Source organism: Schistocerca gregaria, chromosome 1 (genome assembly GCF_023897955.1).
Source record: "Schistocerca gregaria isolate iqSchGreg1 chromosome 1, iqSchGreg1.2, whole genome shotgun sequence".
In the NCBI taxonomy this organism is placed as follows: Eukaryota; Metazoa; Arthropoda; class Insecta; order Orthoptera; family Acrididae; genus Schistocerca; species Schistocerca gregaria.
In genome coordinates, this window is record NC_064920.1 from 864631496 (window position 1) to 864654805 (window position 23310).

Sequence of the window (23310 nt, forward strand, 5' to 3'; positions counted from 1 at the left end):
TTCCGACGGCCTTTAAATCCTTTCAGAGAATTACAAGCTGCAACTCAGAAGCAGAAAAACAATCACTTTGTCACAGGTTAAAACCGCATAGCTGAAATAGGATAAGGAAATATGTAGATTTTGCTTAAATAATAAACATCTTAACTGTCGACATCTTCGCCGCTATGGTCAACCATGTTTGATCCTATTGGTCGAACTGGCTTCCATCATCGGCCCTTGTCCACTTCCAGTTATACCAAGAACTTCACGAATTACTCATGCGGGACTCAGAACATGATAAAACACTTCTGTGAAACACTACTTCCCTTCTAAAGTCCCAAAATCCGCAAAAAACCCCTAAAAACGACCATATATGAAGAAATGATAGTTTTTCCAGGGGCTAGCAGCTGCATTTTAAACAGCAGCGTTGGCTCCGCGTTATTTGAAACAGTGAACTAAACTTAAAGCGCATGTGTTTTTTGTGACAGGCAGTCATAGAACAATACATCCGCTGACACTGATGCGATCTTCTAAAGAACTGAAGAAACCAATCAAAGATTTGGGTCGAAATGTAATGACGAACTTGCTAATCCTCGATGTCTCGCCTGGTGGCTGAACCGGTTCGAATCCCGCTAGTGGAACTAGTTTACGAAACCGGAATTTGATTGGGAACGGGAGCGGAGGTAGCAAATTCCCGAATAACGGATGCTAGATGTTGCACATCAAATTCCAGACCTTACCGCAGTTGGTTACTCATGGTGAAAAGTCATTTGAAATGTTCAGGACGACGGCTCCTTGAAGCTCTGCGGGTGGCTTAGTCTACGTGTGTGCGCATCATACTACACCGTCTTCAACAATAGATTTCCGTAAAATAAAGCCGCCAGTAACACGATACTTGGTTTAAACAAGAGCTACCTGCAGTGAAGGACGCCTTAGTGTGTCACTGACCGCATGACATATGTTTTTATTGTGCACTTATATTGTGCACAGGATGGCTTATGTCTGCTGGGTGTCACACTTAACTGGCAGGCCCTGTAAGTGTGCTGAACCCAGCGGTAATCGCGTTTCTGTTGAGCTGCCTGCCCGGATGATTGCTTAGGCTTCGGAACGGGAACAGCCGCCGACTCGCTGACTGCCGCTCTCAGTTGGAACACAAACAGATCTCACTGGCAGCGGCATCCAAATCGTGCGACGGATAAGGCTCGCGTGCAGTCACACATGCGCTCCCAGGACTTCGGTACGATTCCGTTGTATCACACAGTAAACACAACATGTGCTTCCGGAATGTCGGATCAGGTATGTAACTGACAAGAAGACGCTATCTTGTAAATATGACTTAGTACTTTGCCTCAGTGGAGTGACGGCCTTTAAAATGAAATAAACGATTGCTGTACGTCAGGAATATGTGAAAGCACAGCACAAAAAACATAAATAACTTGGTACATTAACGTCGTTTGTTCTATAAGGCTGTACTTAAGGGTGTCGGTCCATTAGAATACTGTTATGAAAGCCCGGAATGCTTTATTTTTTCGTGTTGATCAAATCAAATGTTCAAATGTGTGTGAATTCCTAAGAGACGAAAGTGTTTAGGTCATTGGTCCCTAGACTTACACACGACTTAAACTAACTTAAACTAACCTATATTAAGAACAACACATACACCCGAGGGAGGACTCGAACCTCCGGCAGGAGGGGTCGCGTAGTTCGTGACACGACGCCTCAAACCGCGCGGCCGTGTTGATCAAAATACGAGCAGTGTTACCTTGTTGGTGGCCAAGTAGGAATTCACCTTCAAGAAAAGCATATGCAACGTAATGCGCATAAGTAGGCGGAAAGTCCCGTTATTGTTTGACTACTCGGCCAACAATCAGTGCAATAGTCCGTGTAAATAAATAGTTATTGCTTGCGATTTCTATACCTTTACAGACGCTTAACCATATAAATTTAGTTATTTGAACATCACAGAACGGATTAAATTTGTTTTGACAAATTCTACTTGAACGTGACAAGGAAGTTACTTAAAGAAACGCTCGTCCTACCCATTCACGGTTATGTTTCTCTTGCCTGGGAGACTTACTAACTGAATTAACGGAAAAGAGTTAGATGACAGAGATAACAGCTCGTGGGTCTGACGCTTTGGAAAGTCAAGATAACGGCGCAATCGTAAATGCTAAATAAATGACAGTATTAACCGGACCGGGTCTCGAACCCGGAACCTTACCATTCACAACAGTTTTACGTCCGACAGTGCCGCTTTCTTACGTTACAAAAGTCAGTGGAGGACGTTGCTGCTGGACTTGCTCTCCTGTGTTGTGGCCGGCCGGTGTGGCCGAGCGGTTCTAGGCGCTTCAGTCTGGAACCGCACGACAGCTACGGTCGCACGTTCGAATCCTGCCTTTGGCGTGGATGTGTGTGATGTCCTTAGGTTAGTTAGGCTTAAGTAGTTCTAAGTTCTAGGGGACTGATGACCTCTGTTCAGTCCCATAGTGTTCAGAGCCATTTGAACCATTTGAAACTGTGTTGTGGAAGAAAGAATATATCGAAAAAATGGCTTAGCCACAGTCTATTGGACTGTTTCAGAACAAATCTTTCACTCTGCAGCAGAGTGAGTGCTGTTTAAAAATTTTCTAGCAGATGAAAACTGTGTGCTGGACCCCGCGTCTTTCAACAATGCTCGCTTAGTCCTAGACAGGTAATATTCCCGGTTCGGCATAGTTTTTTATTTGGCTGGCAGTTTCCAGACGCTTCTTAATAAAGAAACTTACAGATGATGCCCACACCTCCACTTCAAGTACGACTCACGCAGCGACAATGGAAAGACCTCCAAAAAAAGCGCGTATGTACTATTAGATATAGAATCCAAATGGTGCACTTAGTACTTCCCACGGTCTAGTCGAATCTCACCTTGTAGTCGAATATCGAACTCTGAAATTGTTGGCAGTACACTCAACCAACAGAAAAGAGTTACCGGACTTTACTTTGGCACGTAACTCTTACAGGTAATACAGAAAGGGTAACCACATGTACAGCGCGTATCCGATACTTCCGATCAGCCGGATTAGCAGTGGCAGCGATCTGCAGCAGAATGCCGCTTTCGTCTTTCCGTCCATCTCGTCTCTTTGAGATTTTGGCAAGTGGTGTAAACGTCTCGCAGTCCGGAGTGCAGCGCCATCAAACTTCGGAAATGTGTACCGCAAGGAGCGCTTCTGTGTTCTCATTATTAAAAAAGAACTTATTCTGTTTCAAATATTGTTTCGGTAATTTAACTGGCCGCACTCTATTCTATTTTTCTATTTTATGAATGAGTGACTGAAATTTTATTACGTAATTTCAGTGCCTCTGTTGTTAAGAAGAACGATGCAATGATCCTTCGGACATGCATGCCGGTTGTGACACAGGAACGACAGCATGTGCACGTTACAGACTTGGCCGTGTTTCGTGCTATGGCAGCCAAAGCGTTTAAGGCGACCGCACGCGTAAAAAGGGAAATGCAGGTTTGGGTCCCGGTCGGGCACAGATACTGTATACATTGTCGTCATTCCCTTATACGGCTAAAGGCTGTTGGAATTCGCAACTATGAATACGTTTCATTAACTTTTATTGTAACTTCATTTATTGGTTTCCACAACTAAAAATTTGTCTTACAGGGTAGGCGCGCATCTAGTGCAGATACTAAGGAATGATAAGAAAAAGGAAGGAAGATAAGAGTTTGGCGTCCTATCGACAACGAGGTGTAATTGTAAGTAGGCTGCTAAGGTTTTTGTATTAGTAACGCCACGTAGCGCTCTGTATGAAAATCACTGGCTGTGCTGTGTGCAGTCTGTGGCTGGTTGGCATTGTTGTAATACTCGCCATTGTAGTGTTGGGCAGTTGGAGGTGAGCCGCCAGCAGTGGTGGATGTGGGGAGAGAGATGGCGGAATTTTGAGAGCGGACGATCTGGACGTATGTCCATCAGAAAGAGTGAATTTGTAATATTGGATATCATGGACTTTACTTTTGAACACTATTGAGTAAATACATTGTTTGTTCTCTATCAAAATCTTTCATTTGCTAACTATGCCTATCAGTAGTTAGTGCCTTCAGTAGCTTGAATCTTTTATTTAGCTCGCAGTAGTGGCGCTCGCTGTATTTCAGTAGTTCGAGTAACGAAGATTTTTGTGAGGTAAATGATTTGTGAAACGTATAGGTTAATGTTAGTCAGGGCCATTCTTTTGTAGGGATTTTTGAAAGTCAGATTGCGTTGCGCTAAAAATAGTGTTTAGTGTTGATCAGAATAAGTAAAGAGAGTAATGTATGAGTACGCTCAGTTTTGCTCAGCTGTTTGAAAAGCATATAATGTAAGAGGTTTATCAGCACAGTAATTCATTAAGTTTTCTAAGGGGACGTTTCATAATTAGACACAGAGCACACAAGCACGGGTTAGGAAAGAACGGGGTAGGAAATCGGCAGTCTCTTTCATGGGAAGAACCATACCGAAATTCGCCTTAAGCGATTTACGGAAATGACGGAAGACTTAAATCTAGATGGCACGACGGGCATTTGAATCGTTGACGTCCTGAACGCGAGCGCAGTGTGCCAACCACTGCGCTAAGTTGGTCGGTAGGGAAAGGTAAGTGCACTTAGTTGCATCTGCAGGATGTGAACGGTAACTGTTTACAACGGATGAATGCGGGGTGTCTGTTCTCTTGAATATTTCCGAAAGAACAGACACCACGCATTTAAATAACTGGTACGCTTCGACGGGCTGTGAATCCACAACCGTCATACCCGTTTACGTTCGACCTCTAACGGGAGTCTAAAATTAGCGAGCATGGAGGGAGGACAGGGAGAGGGGCTGCAGATAAGTGGCGCTGGGTGGAAGCGGGAGTCGGCATGGTAGCGAGCCGAGACAGTTCTGCTCAGTACGCAGGAAATCCTGGGTTCGAGTCCCGGTCCGGCAGACAATTTGACTCGTTGCGCTGATTCCTCATGAAGACACGATGGAGCTGACAGCCCTTCCTTTTCCTTTCTCCCCCTCCACCTTCAATTTACATAATGTGTTTACAACGTTACACGATTGTGAAGGGGATACCAAGACGAACAGTTTGATATACAGGCAGCACACATCCTGTCTATCAAGCAGGGAAACAACTTCAAATTGGCCTACAGAAGTCAAGTCAGATAACAGTGCGAAATACCCTCTGGCTCCCTGACGCCACCAAGCGAGATAACGCAGTGCTTAGCACACTGGACTCACATTCGGGAGGACGACGGGTCAAACCTGCGTCCGGCCATCCTGATTTATGTTTTCCGTGTTTCCCTAAATCGTTTCAGGCAATTGCCGGACTGGTTTCTTTGGAAGGGCACGGCCGACTTCCTTCCCCTCCTTCCCTAATGCGATGGGACCACCGACCACGCTGTTTGGTCCCCTCCCCCCCCCCCCCCCCCCAAACCACCCAACCAACCAACCAATCCCCCACGCCACGATCCTAGTCAGCTATTTTGTTACCTAAACTATCCCGTGAGATTAATGAAAGACTTTTGTAAACATTATGCAAAAATTAATTACATTTACAATTCGATCTAAGCTCATCCCTTACGAGCACAATAATTCCGTAGTAAGAAGGGCAGACAAACAAAACGATTCAATTGTTAAGGTTACGTTGTTAAGATTTACAATATTTTGGGGTAAAATACAGGGTGTTACAGAAAGGTACGGCCAAACTTTCAGGAAACATTCCTCACACACAATAAAGAAAAGATGTTATGTGGACATGTGTCCGGAAACGCCTAATTTCCATGTTAGAGCTCATTTTAGTTTCGTCAGTCACCTACGCTCAATGGAGCACGTTATCATGATTTCATACGGGATACTCTACCTGTGCTGCTAGAACATGTGCCTTTACAAGTACGACACAACATGTGGTTCATGCACGATGGAGCTCCTGCACATTTCAGTCGAAGTGTTTGTACGCTTCTCAACAGATTCGGTGACCGATGGTTTGGTAGAGGCCGACCAATTCCATGGCCTCCACGTTCTCCTGACCTCAACCTTCTTGACTTCCATTTATGGGGGCATTTGAAAGCTCTTGTCTACGCAAACCCGGTACCAAATGTAGAGACTCTTCGTGCTCGTATTGTGGACGGCTGTGATACAATACGCCATTCTCCAGGGCTGAATCAGCGCATCAGGGATTACATGCGACGGAGGGACGATGTATGTATCCTCGCTAACGGAGGAGATTTTGAACATTCCCTGTAACAAAGTGTTTGAAGTCACGCTGATACGTTCTGTTGCTGTGTGTTTCCATTCCATGATTAATGTGAATTGAAGAGAAGCAATAAAATGAGCTCTAACATGGAATGTAAGCGTTTCCGGACACATGTCCACATAACATATTTTCTTTCTTTGTGTGTGAGGCATGTTTACTGAAAGTTTGGCCGTACCTTTTTGTAACACCCTGTATACATACACGTCAATGTCACATTTTGTAAGTGTAAGAAAAAGCAGCATTCGATGTTCAGGGACGATTTTAGCCAAAATCTCGCGCTCTACGTATTTTCTGTAGCTTAGGTAGCTTTTGTGCAGCAGTTTGAGGCTATTTTCCGGCTTTACTGTCTGCAAACCTGCTATATTAGTTTGTTCCTGTTAACTTTACCTACATCACTTTGGTCCGTCGTAAACAGATATCGTGCATATCCTTTATAAAGGGTGGTCCATTGATCGTGACCGGGCCAAATATCTCACGAAATAAGCGTCAAACGAAAAAGCTACAAAGAGAGAAACTTGTCTAGCTTGAGGGGGGAAACCAGATGGTGCTATGGTTAGCACGCTAAATGGCGCTGCCTTACGTCAAACAGATATCAAATGCGTTTTTGTAAATAGGAACCCCCATTTTTATTATATATTCGTGTAGCACGTACATAAATATGAATGTTTTAGTTTGACCACTTTTTTGCTTTGTGATAGCACTGTAATAGTCACAAACATATGGCTCACAATTTTACACGAACAGTTGGTAACAGATAGGTTTTTTAAATTAAAATACAGAACGAAGGTACTTTTGAACATTTTATTTCGGTTCTTCCAATGTGATACATGTACCTTTGTGAACTTATCATTTCTGAGAACGCATGCTGTTATACCGTGATTACCTGTAAATACCACATTAATGCAATAAATGCTCAAAATGACGCCGTCAACCTCAATGCATTTGGCAATACGTGTAACGACATTCCTCTCAACAGCGAGTAGTTGGCCTTCCGTAATGTTCGCACATGCATTGACAATACGCTGACGCATCTTGTCAGCCATTGTTGGTGGATCACGATAGCAAATATCCTTCAACTATCCCCACAAAAAGAAATCCGGGTACGTCAGATCAGGTGAAAGTGCGGGCCATGGTATGGTGCTTCGACGACCAATCCACCTGTCCTGAAATATGCTATTCAATACCGCTTCAACCACACGCGAACTATGTGCCGGACATCCATCATGTTGGAAGTACATCGCCATTCTGTCATGCAGTGAAACATCTTGTAGTAACATGGGTAGAACATTACGTAGGAAATCAGCATACATTACACCATTTAGATTGCCATATTCATTAACCCGCCAAAGTCGCCGATGTTCCACTTGTCGCAGCCATCGTGGATTTTCCGTTGCCCAATAGTGCATATTATGCTGGTTTACGTAACCGCTGTTGGTGAATGACGCTTCGTCGCTAAACAGAACGTGTGCAAAAAATCTGTCATCGTCCCGTAACTTCTCTTGTGTCCAGTGGCAGACCTGCAGACGACGTTCAAACTCGTCGCCATGGAATTTCCGGTGCATAGAAACATGGTACGGGTGCAATCGATGTTGATGTAGCATTCTGAACTTCGACGTTTTTGAGATTCCCGATTCTCGCGCAGTTTGTCTGCTGCCGATGTGCGGATTAGCCGCGACAGCAGCTAAAACACCTACTTGGGCATCATCATTTGTTGCACGTCGTGGTTGACGTTTCACATGTGGCTGATCACTTCCTGTTGCCTTAAATAACGGAACTATCCGGTGAACGGTCCGGACGCTTGGATGATGTTGTCCAGGATACCGAGCAGCATACACAGCACACACCCGTTGGGCATTTTGATCACAACAGCCATGCATCAACACGATATCCACCTTTTCCGCAATTGGTAAACGGTCCATTTTAACACGGGTAATGTATCACGAAGCAAATACCGTCCTCACTGGCGGAATGTTACGTGATACCACGTACTTATACGTTTGTGACTATTGCTGCGCCATCTATCACAAAGCGAAAAAAGTGGCCCACCTAGAACATTCATATTTCCTAACGTACTACACGAATATGTAATAAAAAATGGGGCCGTTGATACCCGTTCGACCTATGGTAGCGCCCTCTAACGGGCCAACCATAGTGCCAACTGGTTTCCCCCTTCGAGCTAGACGAGTTTCGTTATTTGTAGTTTTTTCGTTTGATGGTTATTTCGTGAGATATTTGGCCCGGTCGCTATCAATGGACCACCGTGTATAATTCCCCGATGTTTGGTATATGTTCGGTTTGAGAACGCATGGTCATTTGTTCATCAAATGATGACCATCAGCCAGATGCATTTTAACTGTGCACTATTTAAGTAACAGGCAGACCTAGCAAAACAGAAGATTCTTTTTAAGGTCTTAATATAAGCTTTTTACTTTTTTCCTATTGTAGCATTTGAAGGCAGCTATTGTGGACCGAAACCAGCTATGATAGTTTTGTCAAAAGTTATTGTGTCAAGAACAATGCAGTTGTGCAAAGCATCTATACAACGGTGGTGTGCTGGATAGGGCATCTGCCTAGTGAGCACAAGACCCGGGTTCGTAATCCCGGTCTTGGTGCACATTTTCATTCGTCTCTTCAGTCGGCATATATACAAACAAGAGTCTATCAGCATTCTCCTTAGAGTCGTTTTTTTCCACAGACATGCGCACTGTGATGTTTCTACGCACAGATCGCAGGAAGTCAACGTCAGCTGTTTACGCTGGCAAAGATCCGCATGCCTTCGTGGCGTGCCATTCATTGCGCCACGCACTCCCGTTCGGAGCTGGACGCGGCGGCGTTTTGCGGTTCCGGCCGCCCGGGGCTCGCCACGGGTCGTGCAGCGGAGAACGCCAGCGCTGCTGACGGACGGGAGCGCAGTGCGACGCAACGCGGCGCAGTCAAGGGCGGTCGCGGGCCTCATCACGGCTATTCTGGTCCGCCATTCTGCAGCGGCGGCCGTGATCCGCGGGCCCGCAGCGCCGCGCTAATTTGAGAGGACCGCACCTGACGGGCCGCGCGCGCCGCTTCGGCTGCCGCTGCCGCTGCCGCACTCGTCTGCGACTGAGTAACGCCGGTTGCACCGCTGACCGAAATACCGCCCTGACGCCGCTCCCGACTCTGACTAATCTGGCTCCGGAGGAAGAACCTCCGGTGTTCTTTAATGTCGACACACTCGTGTCTCGGGCTGTTTTCAGCGTGACTGACGGCGGCTGCATCTCGGCGCGACACTCAAAAGTGATGGCCCCGTTTCGGCGAGAGTAACGCGCGTTGCCACTATGCCCGAAATCCCGGCAGGTTTCTCCTCGTTAGTTCCAGTGTGTCTCACCGTTTGTCACACAGTGCGCGTGTGGCTAGCAGTCCTTGCTGTGGAAAGCTCCTAGATGTCCCAAAATCTTACTACGAGAAGGGGTACGCTGGGCGGTATCGTTTAGAAACTCCATATGGTGACAAACAAACCAGACAAAAGCTAGTTCTCTTTCTTGCAGAAAACAAGAAGAAAAACAACGGAGAGCAAAGAAAGAAAAATCGAGCAAGTTTCTGCACTTGTCTACATAGGTCTGCAGTATGCAGAGCTAGGGAGATAACGCAAAGATTAAGACACTGGTTTCGTGTTCATGAAGCCGGCCGTTGTGGCCGAGCGGTTCTAGGCGCTTCAGTTTGTAACCGCGCGACCGCTACGGTCGCAGGTTCGGATCCTGCCTCGGCCATGGATGCGTGTGATCTTCTTAGGTTGGTTAGGTTTAAGTAATTCTAAGTTCTAGGGGACTGATGACCTCAGACGTTAAGTCCCATAGTGCTCAGAGCCATTTGAACCATTTTCGTATTCATGAAGAGTCGGGTACAAATCTCTTTGTATCCGCTTTATTTACTTCTCCTGTGATTCACCCAATTGAGATCTCGAGAATATGTGAATAGTTTCTTTTGCTTACCCTACAGCTGACTTCCTTCTCCATTACACTAGTTTCTTATCTCACAATTCCGACATCGAGAAAACATTAGGCTCTACCCAGTAGATACCTTAGTATCTGTTGAAAGCCAACAATAGCACGTTCAATCTTCAGCTCAACTGGTTATAAAGATCTGTCCACAGATACAGAATATTTTGTAATCGAAGTGCGGCGTCACGAGAAATTTTTTAAGGCAGCAAGATTTTGCCATCATACGTTTACTATTCTGCAATTTCTTTTTGATTTATATTTTTATTAGATCACTGTTTATGACGCACAATGGGATTATTAATCATTTCATTGGCCGATACTGGCTAGCACCACGTACTAACAATTTCTGTAGTACTGCATGTTTGGGAGTTAATTAGACTGAGAAATGACAGAAAGGCCGACTTGCGCCACCTGTTCTTCAGAAGCCACTATCAGCTAAAGAGGGACTAGGAAGAGACTTGTCATGTTCTTGCAGGGGCGAACATTTACTGCCCTGTGGGAGAGCAGAGCAAGGAGGCGGGACGGAAACCCAGTAGCGTAGGCAGTATTGGTGGGTGGTTGCTCTCTAATGGGCAGAAAGAAAAAAAAAAAACTGAATAGCATACCTGGCGAAAGAGGCTTGGGGACGGAACAAAGAGAAAATAGTCCTTTTAGTGCAAAGGGATGCGCGGGGTCACAAAAGATGGTGGTGAGCTGATCTCCGAGGAATCTTTTCAAAGGAAGTGACAGGGCGCGTTTCCTACCAAAGTGTAGGACGAGAAATGGAAACTTCTAGAAAATCTCCTGAAAGGGGTATAAGCTTCAGGTGATTGGCTGGCAGGTTCAAGGCCCATGTAATGGCCGCTAGGATTCGTCGCCTGAGTGCAAACATAGACGCTGTGTGTACTGGAGGAAATGGGCATATGGCGTGGAGGGGCACTTCCCTATCGAAATCGATTGAAGCCACTTCCCTACAGGGACCAATCAAAGACACTTCCCTCCAGGGCTCGACCTAAGGACTTTGCTGACGAGAGCCACAATGGAGAATCTGGCGGTTAGATTCTGAGATGTGCTGCTTTCGATACAAGGACTGCGTGAAGTCGTTTCTTCGTGAAAAGAGTTGTTATTCTGTTTATTTGAATGACGATTCTTTGCATTTCTGTGGAGTCTGACGTACTCCGAAGTGTTACTGTACGGCAGAATATTCGAGTCGAATTTCTGTCCCTGGCTAGCGAGCAGACAGAAACCCTGACGCGTGTTTTATCTTATACTGAGGTGGTTTCAGCTCAAAGAGCAGATTACTGGTGCACTTAAACTGCTGTCTGTACTTCAATAGATGATATGAGCATTCCTGTTTGGTGGATAGGGAAACACTCATAGTAAATTTGTTGCGTTTCTCTTGCTTGTTCAATGAGATTCTTCTGACAGTACCAGTCAGGGTGTGGGTCTTCTGTTTCTCACCACTAATGAGTATCAGCCAACTTTGTGCCCATCTAATAAAGGAGAAGCGGTCTAAAGAAAGTCAAACATACGCTCTACCATCTCGAAGTTACATTTAAGGTAGAATCCGACAATGTGCACTTCGTATTCATACAGTTTTTTGGACTCTACTTGTTTTTTCGAGAATAAATCATTTACGGTGTTCACGTTGTGGTTCATTCTAATAGCATCCCAACGGGAATGATTAGTCTGCTGTGCTAAACTGAAGTGAAGAAAAACCACAGCACGATACTTCGTTTTATGGAAATATCTAGAGTAGGTTGTCAATGGTAGGATAGTTTTAATCATCCTTAGTAATGAAAGTTCAATTGCGGAGACAACATTCGGCAACCACACATACACATACTGTATGTTACAAACACCTCTGGAGCTTACATAAATAATTCGCCTATGTGTTTTCTCAGTGGAACGCTACATACGTACGGACTGCTTTTACACTACTAGACTAAGGAAAGAAAAGTTCATTTAGCATAATGTAATTAACTATGTATTTCCTTTGACATATGGTTCTAAATCACAGAAATGCTCACTAACGGGAAGAAGATAACCATTTTTTTAACAGTAGGCAGAAAGCATTATTACTCCCCGGTGCATTCACAGCTCCAATTAGGCAGCGTAGGCTTGTATATGGGTATAAGTCTTCGATTAGTTTCGGCAACTTTCAGTTTAAACTTCGAGCAAGGCAGGAACGTATCATTTACACGTAAGATAACGTCTGGAAAGATTGTACATGGTTTTCACACAGCTTCGTATGCTCAAAACCAACACGAAACGAAGTTCTTAATATTAATTATTCGTGACTATCCTTTACTGTATCAAGAAAGCGGAAAGAAAACAAGGACACTAAAATATTTTAAAAATATTTATACACTCTAGATGATAATTTATTGACCGACAGATCGCAATTTGTTGAAGTAAAGAATAAATCTCCTTTCAAGCTAAGAGAAGTTAGGGGAGCAATCAAGAAGATCTTTAATCAAACGAAACAGGCTGATCGTTAGTCTATTATTCTGGCGACGTAAAGCAGTTGATCATACAGATGAGACACGTAACGTACACAAGCTCGTAATTCAAGTACGTTAAAGATACCGGGAGTTCATGCAGATGTTACTCCATCGGAAGTTGCCTTCGATTTGTTAGCGCTGCTGACAGCTGACGGCCAAGGTTTGTTTGCTCTTCGCCCTGGGCGAGTATGCTTTGTTTGTTTCTTGGACAGGCGGATGTTACTACTTTCTTCTCCTCGCTCACAGATACAAAGTGGCGCAGATCGTACGGGGAGATTCCATGACTGAAGCCAGACTGAGAAACAGTTATTGGAGGTCATAGAGGACACAGCGAAGTAACATTTCTTGCACCACGTTTTTTTCCTTTACCCTTCAAATTTAATAGCGATTATATATATCCGATGTATCAAAACAAAACGAAATCTTCAGCTTAATTGTTATTAATATTACATTCCCAGCCATTTCATTGACTTTTTCCTTAGATTTTGATGTTGAACGATGTACTGCTGCAACGACTACAAGTGTTGGCCTTAGTTATACCTATTTTACTGATTAATGTAGAGAAAACCGATGGTGTTAAGTCGGTAGTGTTGGACTATTTCTTTCTACAGAAAATGTGTACATTGACTTGAAATTAAAAAGATAATCGGTAGGTTTCGAAACACTGACATGATAGATGTTCCAAACATCGGTTTGAGCTCTTGGGATAGAGAATTTCTACCCATGTGCAGAGATGGACCTCATTCACTACCGGACGAAGGTTGATAGCGAGTCAATGATATAAGAAGGGCAAGACATACGCTTAGGGCGAAATGTTAGATGAAGCACAGACGAGAAAAAATAGTTCCAGTGTATTTTATTATAAAGTTAGTGGCAACTCAGTAATATATGATATCTGAAGTTAATATGGAGAAGCTATATCGTGTGAAGAGCTACACTCAGTTTATAAAAGTGACTGTCCACCTCCGGTGTCATCTACTTTTAAGGAGCGTTCGAGTGACTTGGGTTGCTGACCAAAACACTGTAAAGGCTGCATCAAAGAATTCATGGAGAAAGTGATGTAGCGAGGAGTATCGCAATTCAAATTCCGGTCTAGCCACCAATATTCAAATTTTCTGTGGTACGTGTAAATAGCTTAAGGCAAACGCAAGGTATGGTTCCTGCGTAAAAGACACCGCTAATTTCTTTCTCAAGCTTTGACCAGCCGGAGTGTACTGTTATGCTGCATTGATAATGACTCATCGACAGGATCTTAAGCCCTACTGCTTCTGTTTGCAAAACAGTTTAATGACGTACTGTAAATATTGGAATAGGTAGATTACAACACAAATATGTTGCAGATATCCTTAAGCAGCTCAGTTAGAGGTTGTTGGAAGAAGAACGTTGGTAGGGAAAATGAGCAACAGTAATCTCGATAGCAGAGTATAGCGTCTTACAAAGTACAAGTGCACATGTAAGTGATGTATTTCTAGGGCAAGAACCATACGGACAAGATAACAGGTCATTAAGCTCGTTTGGAAGCATATCACGAAGTCAATTTTCCATCGCACCGTATTACAAGGAGGGAAAATTATGTAAGTTGAAGGTGGAGGTAGAAGAAAGGAAAGGAAAGCTAAGGGACTACTGATATCAGCTGCATCTGGACTTAAATGCGGAATCAGCGACGATGAGTGACAATTTGTGCTGGATCGAGACTCGAACCCGCACATTACCACTCGTCGCCGCTGATTTCACATGAAGGCGAGATGCAGCTGATATTATTAATCCCTTTCCTTTTCTTTCTTTTCTCCACTCTTCGCATTCAATTTACATAATGTATGTCGCAGCTGCAATATACGCGTGTCCGAAAGAACAGACACCTCGCATTCAGTTAAGAACAGGAAAAGACTAATAATGATAGAGAGGGCGTGGGAAAGTGGCCTTTTCAGCATTAGGACGGCATTTTCTCGGGTGTGACGAACGCTTATCAGGACGAGGCGCTGAAACAGCTGGAGCAAAGGCCGGACCGTTCTGCCGGCTGTGCCGTACAGCTGACGCATAAGCACCGCCCATATCTGAAACTAGCCGATAGATAGCCGTTCCGGGTAATCGCGAAGTGCATCGTGGAGCATACTGCTCACAGAATGAACGTCCTCTAAAACACTTTCTATTTCTCTCACGATCGGTATGTGGGAAGGATATTTCCTGACATGCCATTTGATCAAAAGTATCCGGACACCTATTAGTAGACATTACAATGGAACGTGTTCACCCTTCGCCTTTATGACGGCTTAAATTCTGCTGGTCAGTTTCAATTAGGTTCTAAAAGTCTGTGGAGGAGCTGTAGCATATTTTTCCTCAATCGCCAAAACCAGAGAATGTAGATTTTAGCGCCCTACTAACCGAATATCATCAGAGAATGTAGTGATGTTGAAGCTGGTCTGGAGTGAAGCCGAGATTCATCCAAAATGTGTCCCACTGAGGTCAGGTCAGAATTCTGGGCAGGCTATTGCACTACAAGAATGTTACTGTCCACAAACCATTGCCTCACAGATGTTGCTTGCTGATACAATCATCGTCTACGTGTACATCTAAATCTATACAACTACCATGCAATTCACACTTAAGTGCGTCGCATAAGGGTGATCGAACCTGTTTCACACCGTTTATCTACTGTTCCACTTCGGAACAGCGCACGAAAGAATGGAACACCTATATCTCTCTGCGTGAGCTCTAATTTCTCTTACTTTATTACTATGATCATTTCTCCCCATATAGGTGATAGTCAACAAAAATATTCGCTTTCTGAGGAGAGAGTTGGTGATTGAAATATCGTGAACAGATCTCACCGCCACCAAAAGCGTCATCGTTTTAGTAACTGTCACCCCAACCCATGGATTATATCCATGACACCCTCTTAACGATAATACAAAACGAACTCCCTTCCCCTAGACTTTTTCGATGTCCTCCGCCAGGACTTTCTGGAAACGATCCCATACCGCACAGCAACACTCTAGCAGAGGACGGACAACCGTTGTGTAGGCAGTCTCTGTACTAGTTTTATCGCAGTCTCTAATTGTTCTGTCTTTGGTCCACTTTCGCTATAATATTATTTATGTGACTGCCGCAGTTTAAATTGTTCGTAATTGTTATATCTAGATATTTAGTTGAATTGACAGAGTGTCCATTTGTGTGAATTATAGTGGAACAGAAATTTAACGCATTCCTTTTAGAACTAATGTGGATGATCTCACACTTTTCATTATTTAGAGTGAATTTCCACTTTTCATATCATACAGATATCTTTTCTGACCATTTTGCAATTTTTTTATCTTCTGATGACTTTACTAGACAGTAAATGACAGTACCATCTGCAAACAATCTGAGAGAGCTACTCATATTATCTCTTAAACCATTTATACAGATTAGGGACAGCAGAAGCCGTCTAACACTGCCTCTGGAACACCAGATATGCATTTTGTTTTTGTCGATGACTTCCCCTCAGTTACCGCAAACTGTGAGCTTTCTAAAAAAAAAAAAATCACGGACTCAGTCGAACAACTGAAACGATACCCCATAGTCATGGCATTTGATTAGAAACCGGTTGTGAGGGACGGCATCAAAAGCGTTCCGGAAATCCAGAAACTTTTCTGAACTCTTCGTCTAATCTACGCAGCACACAAATCTGTGAATGTGTTCACATCTTTCCGCATTTAGCAGTAAGGGGACCGCAGCCTAACGACGAAAAACACCTCCATACCGCGACAACGCTTCCTCCGTACTTAACTGCTGGCACTACACATTATGGCAGGTAACAGTCTCCAGACGTTCGTCAAATATCGGATAGTCGCAGAGTATAGCGTGATTCATCACTTACATCATTCGTCTCCGGTCATCCCATGTTCAGTAGCGTCTCCCTTTAAGCCACCCCGACTGTCGCTTAGCACATAACTACAGAAATTGGCCTTTCATTTCGTTTGATTTTTTACAGCCACCCTCCGCAACTCTGGATGATCCTCGTCCGTCAGCACATGTGGTCTTCTTGCTCCTTGTATAGCTGTATTTGTCCCTTTACGTTTCCACTGCACAGCCACATCATCAACAGTCGACCGGGCAGTTTTAGAATGGTTGATATGTCTAAGATGGATTTGCTACTCAGGTGATATCCAATGAGTAATGCACATCCGACGTCACTGAGACCAATTTTGCTGTTCCCGCTACTCTACTGACAACACAATACTGCTCGACTCCTTTTATACTGGTGGGTCCACCTCTCTTGACTTCTGCTGATCAATTCAGGATCATGCAGGTGTGTCCTGATGCGTTTGAGCAGACAGTGTATGAATCGGTAGGTACTTTAACAATCTTATTTTTACACTCTGAAAAGTGTTTACTTAAATGAAGACATTTTCAGAGCTAGCAGGTGACAATAATCTCGTCACAGTTTTGATTACTGGAGGTGAGGAAAGTAATTAGGCAGCGTGTTAACCCCGGACATTTGTTCCACTTTTACCCTTGCGGTGTTGAGAAACTGATTAGAAGTGGAGTCGGTTTGGGTTTGCAGGGAATACCTTTGACCTGCACTTCATATGGATCTCTCATGTGGATGAATGTGTTTGAAGAGATGAACTTGTGAGGCCCATAACACGCTACTGTGAAAGGTGATTCTGAACGTTTACAGAGAACAGACGTGTTATCTCTGACTAAAGTTCTCGCTCAAGAAGGGAGAAGAAGGGAATATAGAAACAAATATGTTTACGTTGTACTAACCACATCGACTGTCTAGTAAAAAAAGCTATTTGCAGCCATCGAGGAAGTTATTTTCAGTAAAAAAAAAAAGTGGTAAAGGATCTCACATCTCCACACTAGTGGCATACAGAAGCGGAGAATAAAACATCACTTTAACGAATATGCTAGGTTTGTCTATGACAGAAAGGGAAGTATGTCTGTTGTTACCAGTGAAAGAAAAAGCATTTTCTGACAGTCACTTGACAGTAATTTAAAACACTAAAACGTAGGTTAACGAGGCGAGCATATTATAGCTGGCGGGGAAGAGGCTTATGCACAGCGAAATGACTGTCCGCTTAAGTTTTTATTCACTACCCTCCAAGCTTTTATAACCTCTACACTGCTGTCTTAGTTAAAAGGATTTACATTTGGTGTGCTACAACAACAACCTTGCTGGGTGTGTGTACGTGCATTCAAGATGAGAAAGTGCCAATGTGGTGAAAGTTGCGACAGCGAGTGAAATCACAGCAACTTTAGACTAGCCTTACGCGAAAACAGAAATTTTGCTAACAATACCCAACGTAAAATACACTATAGAGAAAAATTTGCTGACAAAGATATGTGAATTAAGGTATTATAGTTAAACTCAGCCTCGATTGTACAGAACAGCGACGTTAGATTCAGACGCAGATAGATGAGCAATTTCAGAGATTATTTGTCAAAGGAAACACATCATTAATGCATCTAGAAATCGAAGAAAATGTCTTTAGAAAAATTTCAGAAGCAAAGAAAAAATAAACAAGAAAAGATACTAACAGAATAATATCAGATGCACTAGAGTTTTGACGACGATATCAAATGTTTTCGTTGCCGTTACAGTAGTCAAAGGCGTTTTCAGTATTATTCAGGTGCAAGGCTACGAAGTCTAATCCACAACTTTTGCCCAAGACTATATGGAACTACAAAGAATGTACTTAAGCCACGCTGCTCATATAAGATTCTAACGATAGCACAGTAAACAGCGCAGATAACAAACAAACTTTTGTAATGACGTTACTCATGACCATATTCACTACAGTACGCACCTGAGCAACAGTTCGTGAGCTTGGAAGTTCTTGGAGTTAAAATCGTATTTTTAAGTTGTAACTGTGGCACCAACGTATCTCGTTAGAACGTTTTAAAACTTAGTTTTACCATTAGATTTCTAGTTTCTGGCAAGGTTCAGGGGAGACGTGCAAAATTTGATGCACAACTAAATGTGAATGACGACAGAACAAAACTCGGTATCTTGTAAGCCACATCTAAAGCTTAAGCACGCGCTATAACCGCGATTCCTTTGTATTTCCTGTAGCTACAAATACTGGTTGATTTATGACAATGAATTAAGAACTAACAGAACGAGATGACGCAAGCTCTGAAATCGTATGTAGTAGGAATGGGATTCGAATATTCCCCTGGCCATCGAGGTGTCGGTTTCACACGGTTTAATTGAATCATCTAAGGTGAATTCTGCTATCTTTCCACGAATGATTTCCTGCCAAACCCTTATCCAGTTGTACCACATGCACCGTCTCTGAATACCCCAATGTCGACGATACATGAAACATTAAACAATGGAACTTCCATTAAACAATGGAATTTGGTTTAAGAACTTAGGACAGATGATACGTGCTCTTGGTAGTAAGTCTTATTCACCATATCATCATATAAGTTTTGAGGAGTGTGTACTTACTGCTTCTTGACGTTTCGTGATGGCACTTACTCTTTGGCCAACATTATCAGAAAATACCTCAGGCCTTATCTTCCATCATCTTTATGCGAATACACTCTCGTAAAAACTCAGGAGAATGTTTTGAGGTGACAGGTCATTCTACGAACACGGGAACCTAGACTGTTTGAAAACTACTGATTGTATGATAACAGGCTGTGCTGGGAAGTAATGCCTTCGATTTTTTTTATGTGAAAAGTCTTGAAGTTTTTAAATAAAAGAAACTTTATTAACATTCTACATGTTTATTCTTCATGTGTACACATTTATTTCTTGACGTAGTCATCCTGGAAACGAACACATTTTCCCAACTAGAGATCAGTTTGTTGATACCATCATTGTAGAATGTTTGACTTCGTTGACGGAGCCACGACTCACCTCTGCTTACACCGCTTCGTCACTTCACTATAAAAGTGAGAGTTTCGAACTTGTCTGTACGTTTTTGAATCATATGAAAATCGGTTGGAGCTAAGTCAGAGCTGTATGGAGGATGATCGATGGCAGACAGTGAGCCGAAGAGTGGGACTGCTGCAGATGTCTCAGCTCACGTACGTGGCCTGTCACTGTCCTGGTGAAGAGAGGGCGCTCCACGTGAGGACGGTCAAAACTCGGTTACAGCACGCTGTTTCTCACGCCGCGACACAGTTACGTTACACACAGCCATGTTACACGCTACAGTTCGGAGCCCTGTAGCGGCAGAGTGTTGCAACTTGGGTCAGAGATACGGGAAAGTCGAGCAGTATGCTTGACATATAATACCTCAACCGCTATTGAGAACAGAACAGAAAATTCTGAGGCATTCGATTCCAGCACGCCACCGTATAGTATTACTTAAATGTGATTTTATTCTGAGCAAAAAATAACAAATTTGTGGCAATCACGTTCCGTGTTCTACAAAAAAGAAAATTTCAGTGATGAGTGATGTTACTTCTTCGCATTTCTGTTGGCAAAGTACAGTACAGTTTACTAGCGGCATCCTTTCACTCTATACCATTCGAGTGTATGTTTGGTGCAGTATTAACGGCAATTTTTCGTTGCGTAGATGCATTACCCTTAAATGACGGACTATCATTCATTACCAGGTATGTAGGAATCTACAACTCACATTCAGCGTAAGCGATAGTTATTACACAGAACTCGCTATCTGAACCATAACAAGATTCTAGTGACTAGGGGGAACTGCTGTCCTATAATTTTTTTACGTTTTTAGAACAAGTTCTTGATCTAAGCTTGTCTTCAGACGGCACCATACAACTCTTGCTAAACTGTGACAATGTGAGCGTTACAAATCTCTCACAAAGAGAAAGTACCCCTTGACTAAAAAATAATCATCGATTAAAAGTGCACTTCTGAGGCAAATGTTCATCCCCTCGTTTGCTGGCTAGACAGTTAGGTGTCACTACCCACTAATTCATTTAACTTAGTGAATTAACACTTTTTCTGTGTAGAATAATTTATCGTAATTACATTAATTTTGTGTAACAAAGTGGTCACGAAAACTGACAATGGCCGGGAGAGCGGTGTGCTGACCATATGCCCTTCCTTGTCCGCATACAGTGACGGCTAAGGTCTGAGGACGAGACAGCGGGTTCGAATCCTGCCTCGGGCATAGATGTGTGTGATGTCCTTAGGTTAGTTAGGTTTAAGTAGTTCTAAGTTCTAGGGGACTGATGACCTCAGAAATAAAGTCCCACAGTGCTCAGAGCCATTTTTGAACGACACAGTGGCCGGTCGGTTTCCTCTGGACCTTCAAGGCTTGTTCGGACGATGTTTGTTCGTATAACAAGAATTGCATGCCGCTGTCTCACACTGGACATATTTGTGGTACTTGCGACATAAATCGTTACAGCAAAGACATTTTAAGACAGCTGCAAATCGTCCAGCATCAGCTTGATGTCTCACAAAGTACCCAAATGCAAAAGGAAAACAGTTAAGTTTTGGAGTATGGGTTTATAACCTCTGAATTGAAAGAAAAAGGTCTGAGTACGACAACGAACAGTGTTATCATCAGATCTCCACTTAGAATTAAAGTAGAACAATAATGAAAACCTTTTCTCCCCAGCTTGATTCAGTGCCGGTTCGTTCATTAGGAGCTTCACCCATCTACTAATTAATAATTAATGTATAATTAACATATCTCATTCTTAATTTATGTTAAAAATCAAGACCTTTCATTTTTATGTTAATTTAGTCTTAATTATATATTTAATATGACAGTAGCAGAAATGTCATAATTAACAAAGGAATATAGTTACAATCTAGACGGGTTTATTCGGAAAAAATCGTTTTTAGCCAAAGCAATGACTGTACAGGGGATATGACACTTCCTGACAGATTAATGAGATGTGCTCGTGCGGAACTCGAACCCAGAAATTTTGCCTTCCGCGTTTAGTTGGTAGAACACTTGCCCACGAAAGGCATAGGTTCCGAGTCCGAATCACAGACCGACACACCGTTTAATCTTCCAAGAAGTTTCAAACACACCGCATATTCAGGTGGAGAGTGAAAATTCATTGTGGTATCACTCACTGGCAGATTGATAATGTGTGCTGGTATAGAACTCGAGCCCAGAACTTTCGTGGGAAAAAGCTGTGCCGACTGAGCTGTCCAGACACAGAGTCCTTACAATGCCCGCAAGGCAATCTGTGCCTGGATAGATTAGTTGGTAGAACATTTGTCGACGGAGGACAAAGATACCGGGTTCGATTTCCGGAATAGCGGACACTCGTGTTGAGAGCGAAAATTCATTCTGGAAGCAGGAAATATTCTTAAAAGAGGAGCATAATTTAGATGGTCCCACGAGGAGTAGGTGAAGAGGGCGAAAGGAGCTGATAAGGCAGAGAGGAGTAAAAAATCGAGAGAACCACCAGTGGAAGCTGTCGGGAGAGGATCTCGCCCAGCGATGGACCAGACCAGCTGACATAAGAACAGAGAGTCTAGTGACGGACTGGAGACAACTAGCAGCTCGCCACGCCGTGGAGAAGCAGCACTCACCGCGTCCTCGAAGGCGCGCAGCTCGGCGATGAGGTCGCGGTCGTGCAGACGCCGGCGCAGGTCCTCGACGTCGGCGCGCAGCCGGTCTCGCTCGGCGCGCGCGTGCACCATCTCGGTGACTAGGGCGGCGGCGAGCAGCGCGGCCAGAGCCGCCCCCAGCAGCAGCAGCGCCAGCCGCCAGCGGGCCCCCAGCGCCGCCCCCCGCCTCGCGCCGCTCTCGACGGGCCCGGGCCCGGGCAGCAGCCCGTACTTGGAGCCCGTCAGCGGTTCCTGGTCGGCCGACAGCGCCGCCGGGCAGTTGCTCATCATCACGCTCGTCATCGTGACTTACTCTACTCTCGTAGGCTAACAGAACAGTTGCCCCTAACTCCGGTACTCCTCGTCTCTTCTGATCCCCGAATTCAGCAAGTGCTGTCTCTCGACAGAAAGTTCAGTGGAATGTCAGACGACTAGAAACGCAATACGCGTGCGAGTGCTACAGTTGAGTCCCGAGTGTCGTGAACGGGTCCCCCTCAGCTCCCGGAGACGGCGCTATCCTTCACGTACTGTGACCACCGGCGCTCGGCTGCACTCGTGAACATAACGCCCCGGCGTGGTCGCGTGCTCTGGCGGTCGCGGGCTCGCGCGGCGTGCTCGCTCCTTTCGGTGGTAGTCGGCGGGCGACTGAGTGCGGCGCGCACGCACGCGGCCTTCTTATTCGCCGGCGTAGGTCGCGCGCTGGCCGCGTGGTGCGCCCCGAGCGACCGCCGAGTAGACGAGCGCTCCCCAGTCCCTCCTCCCGCCGGTTCGGCAGGCCGGACCGCGCTTCCGGTGCTCGTCCCGGCTCCTTTGTGATATTGCCTCCGCAACCGCGCCGCGACACGCCGCCCGTCTGCGGCACTAGTCGCTGCTCTGGAACTGTACACTCCGTACTGGCGCGGATTCCGGTTCTGGGGCGGTGGGTTGCATTTTGGTACTGCCTCCTAGGGATGGGAAAAACCAACCGGTTAAAACCGAAATCAGTATTTTTGTTATGAATAACCGGTCTCGGTATTTGAAGTCTCGCTGACAATCATAACCGCCATAGCAGCGGTGCTGAAATTTTTCCTTGTTTTTTGATAAAGGCAATGGCCTTGCCGCAGTGAATACACCGGTTCCCGTGAGATTATCGAAG

The 23310-nt window shown here is 44.4% G+C and overlaps 1 protein-coding gene across 1 annotated transcript in view; it reads right to left on the bottom strand.

Moving 5' to 3' along the window:
- LOC126272961 (uncharacterized) overlaps positions 1 to 22826 on the bottom strand; it is a 359782-nt gene extending 336956 nt beyond the window's left edge. The window contains exon 1 of the mRNA XM_049976286.1: positions 22158 to 22826. Within this exon, the coding sequence (XP_049832243.1) occupies positions 22158 to 22478 (321 nt within the window). The 5' untranslated portion in view covers positions 22479 to 22826. The remainder of the gene's footprint in view (positions 1 to 22157) is intronic.
- Positions 22827 to 23310: the final 484 nt, after the last annotated feature.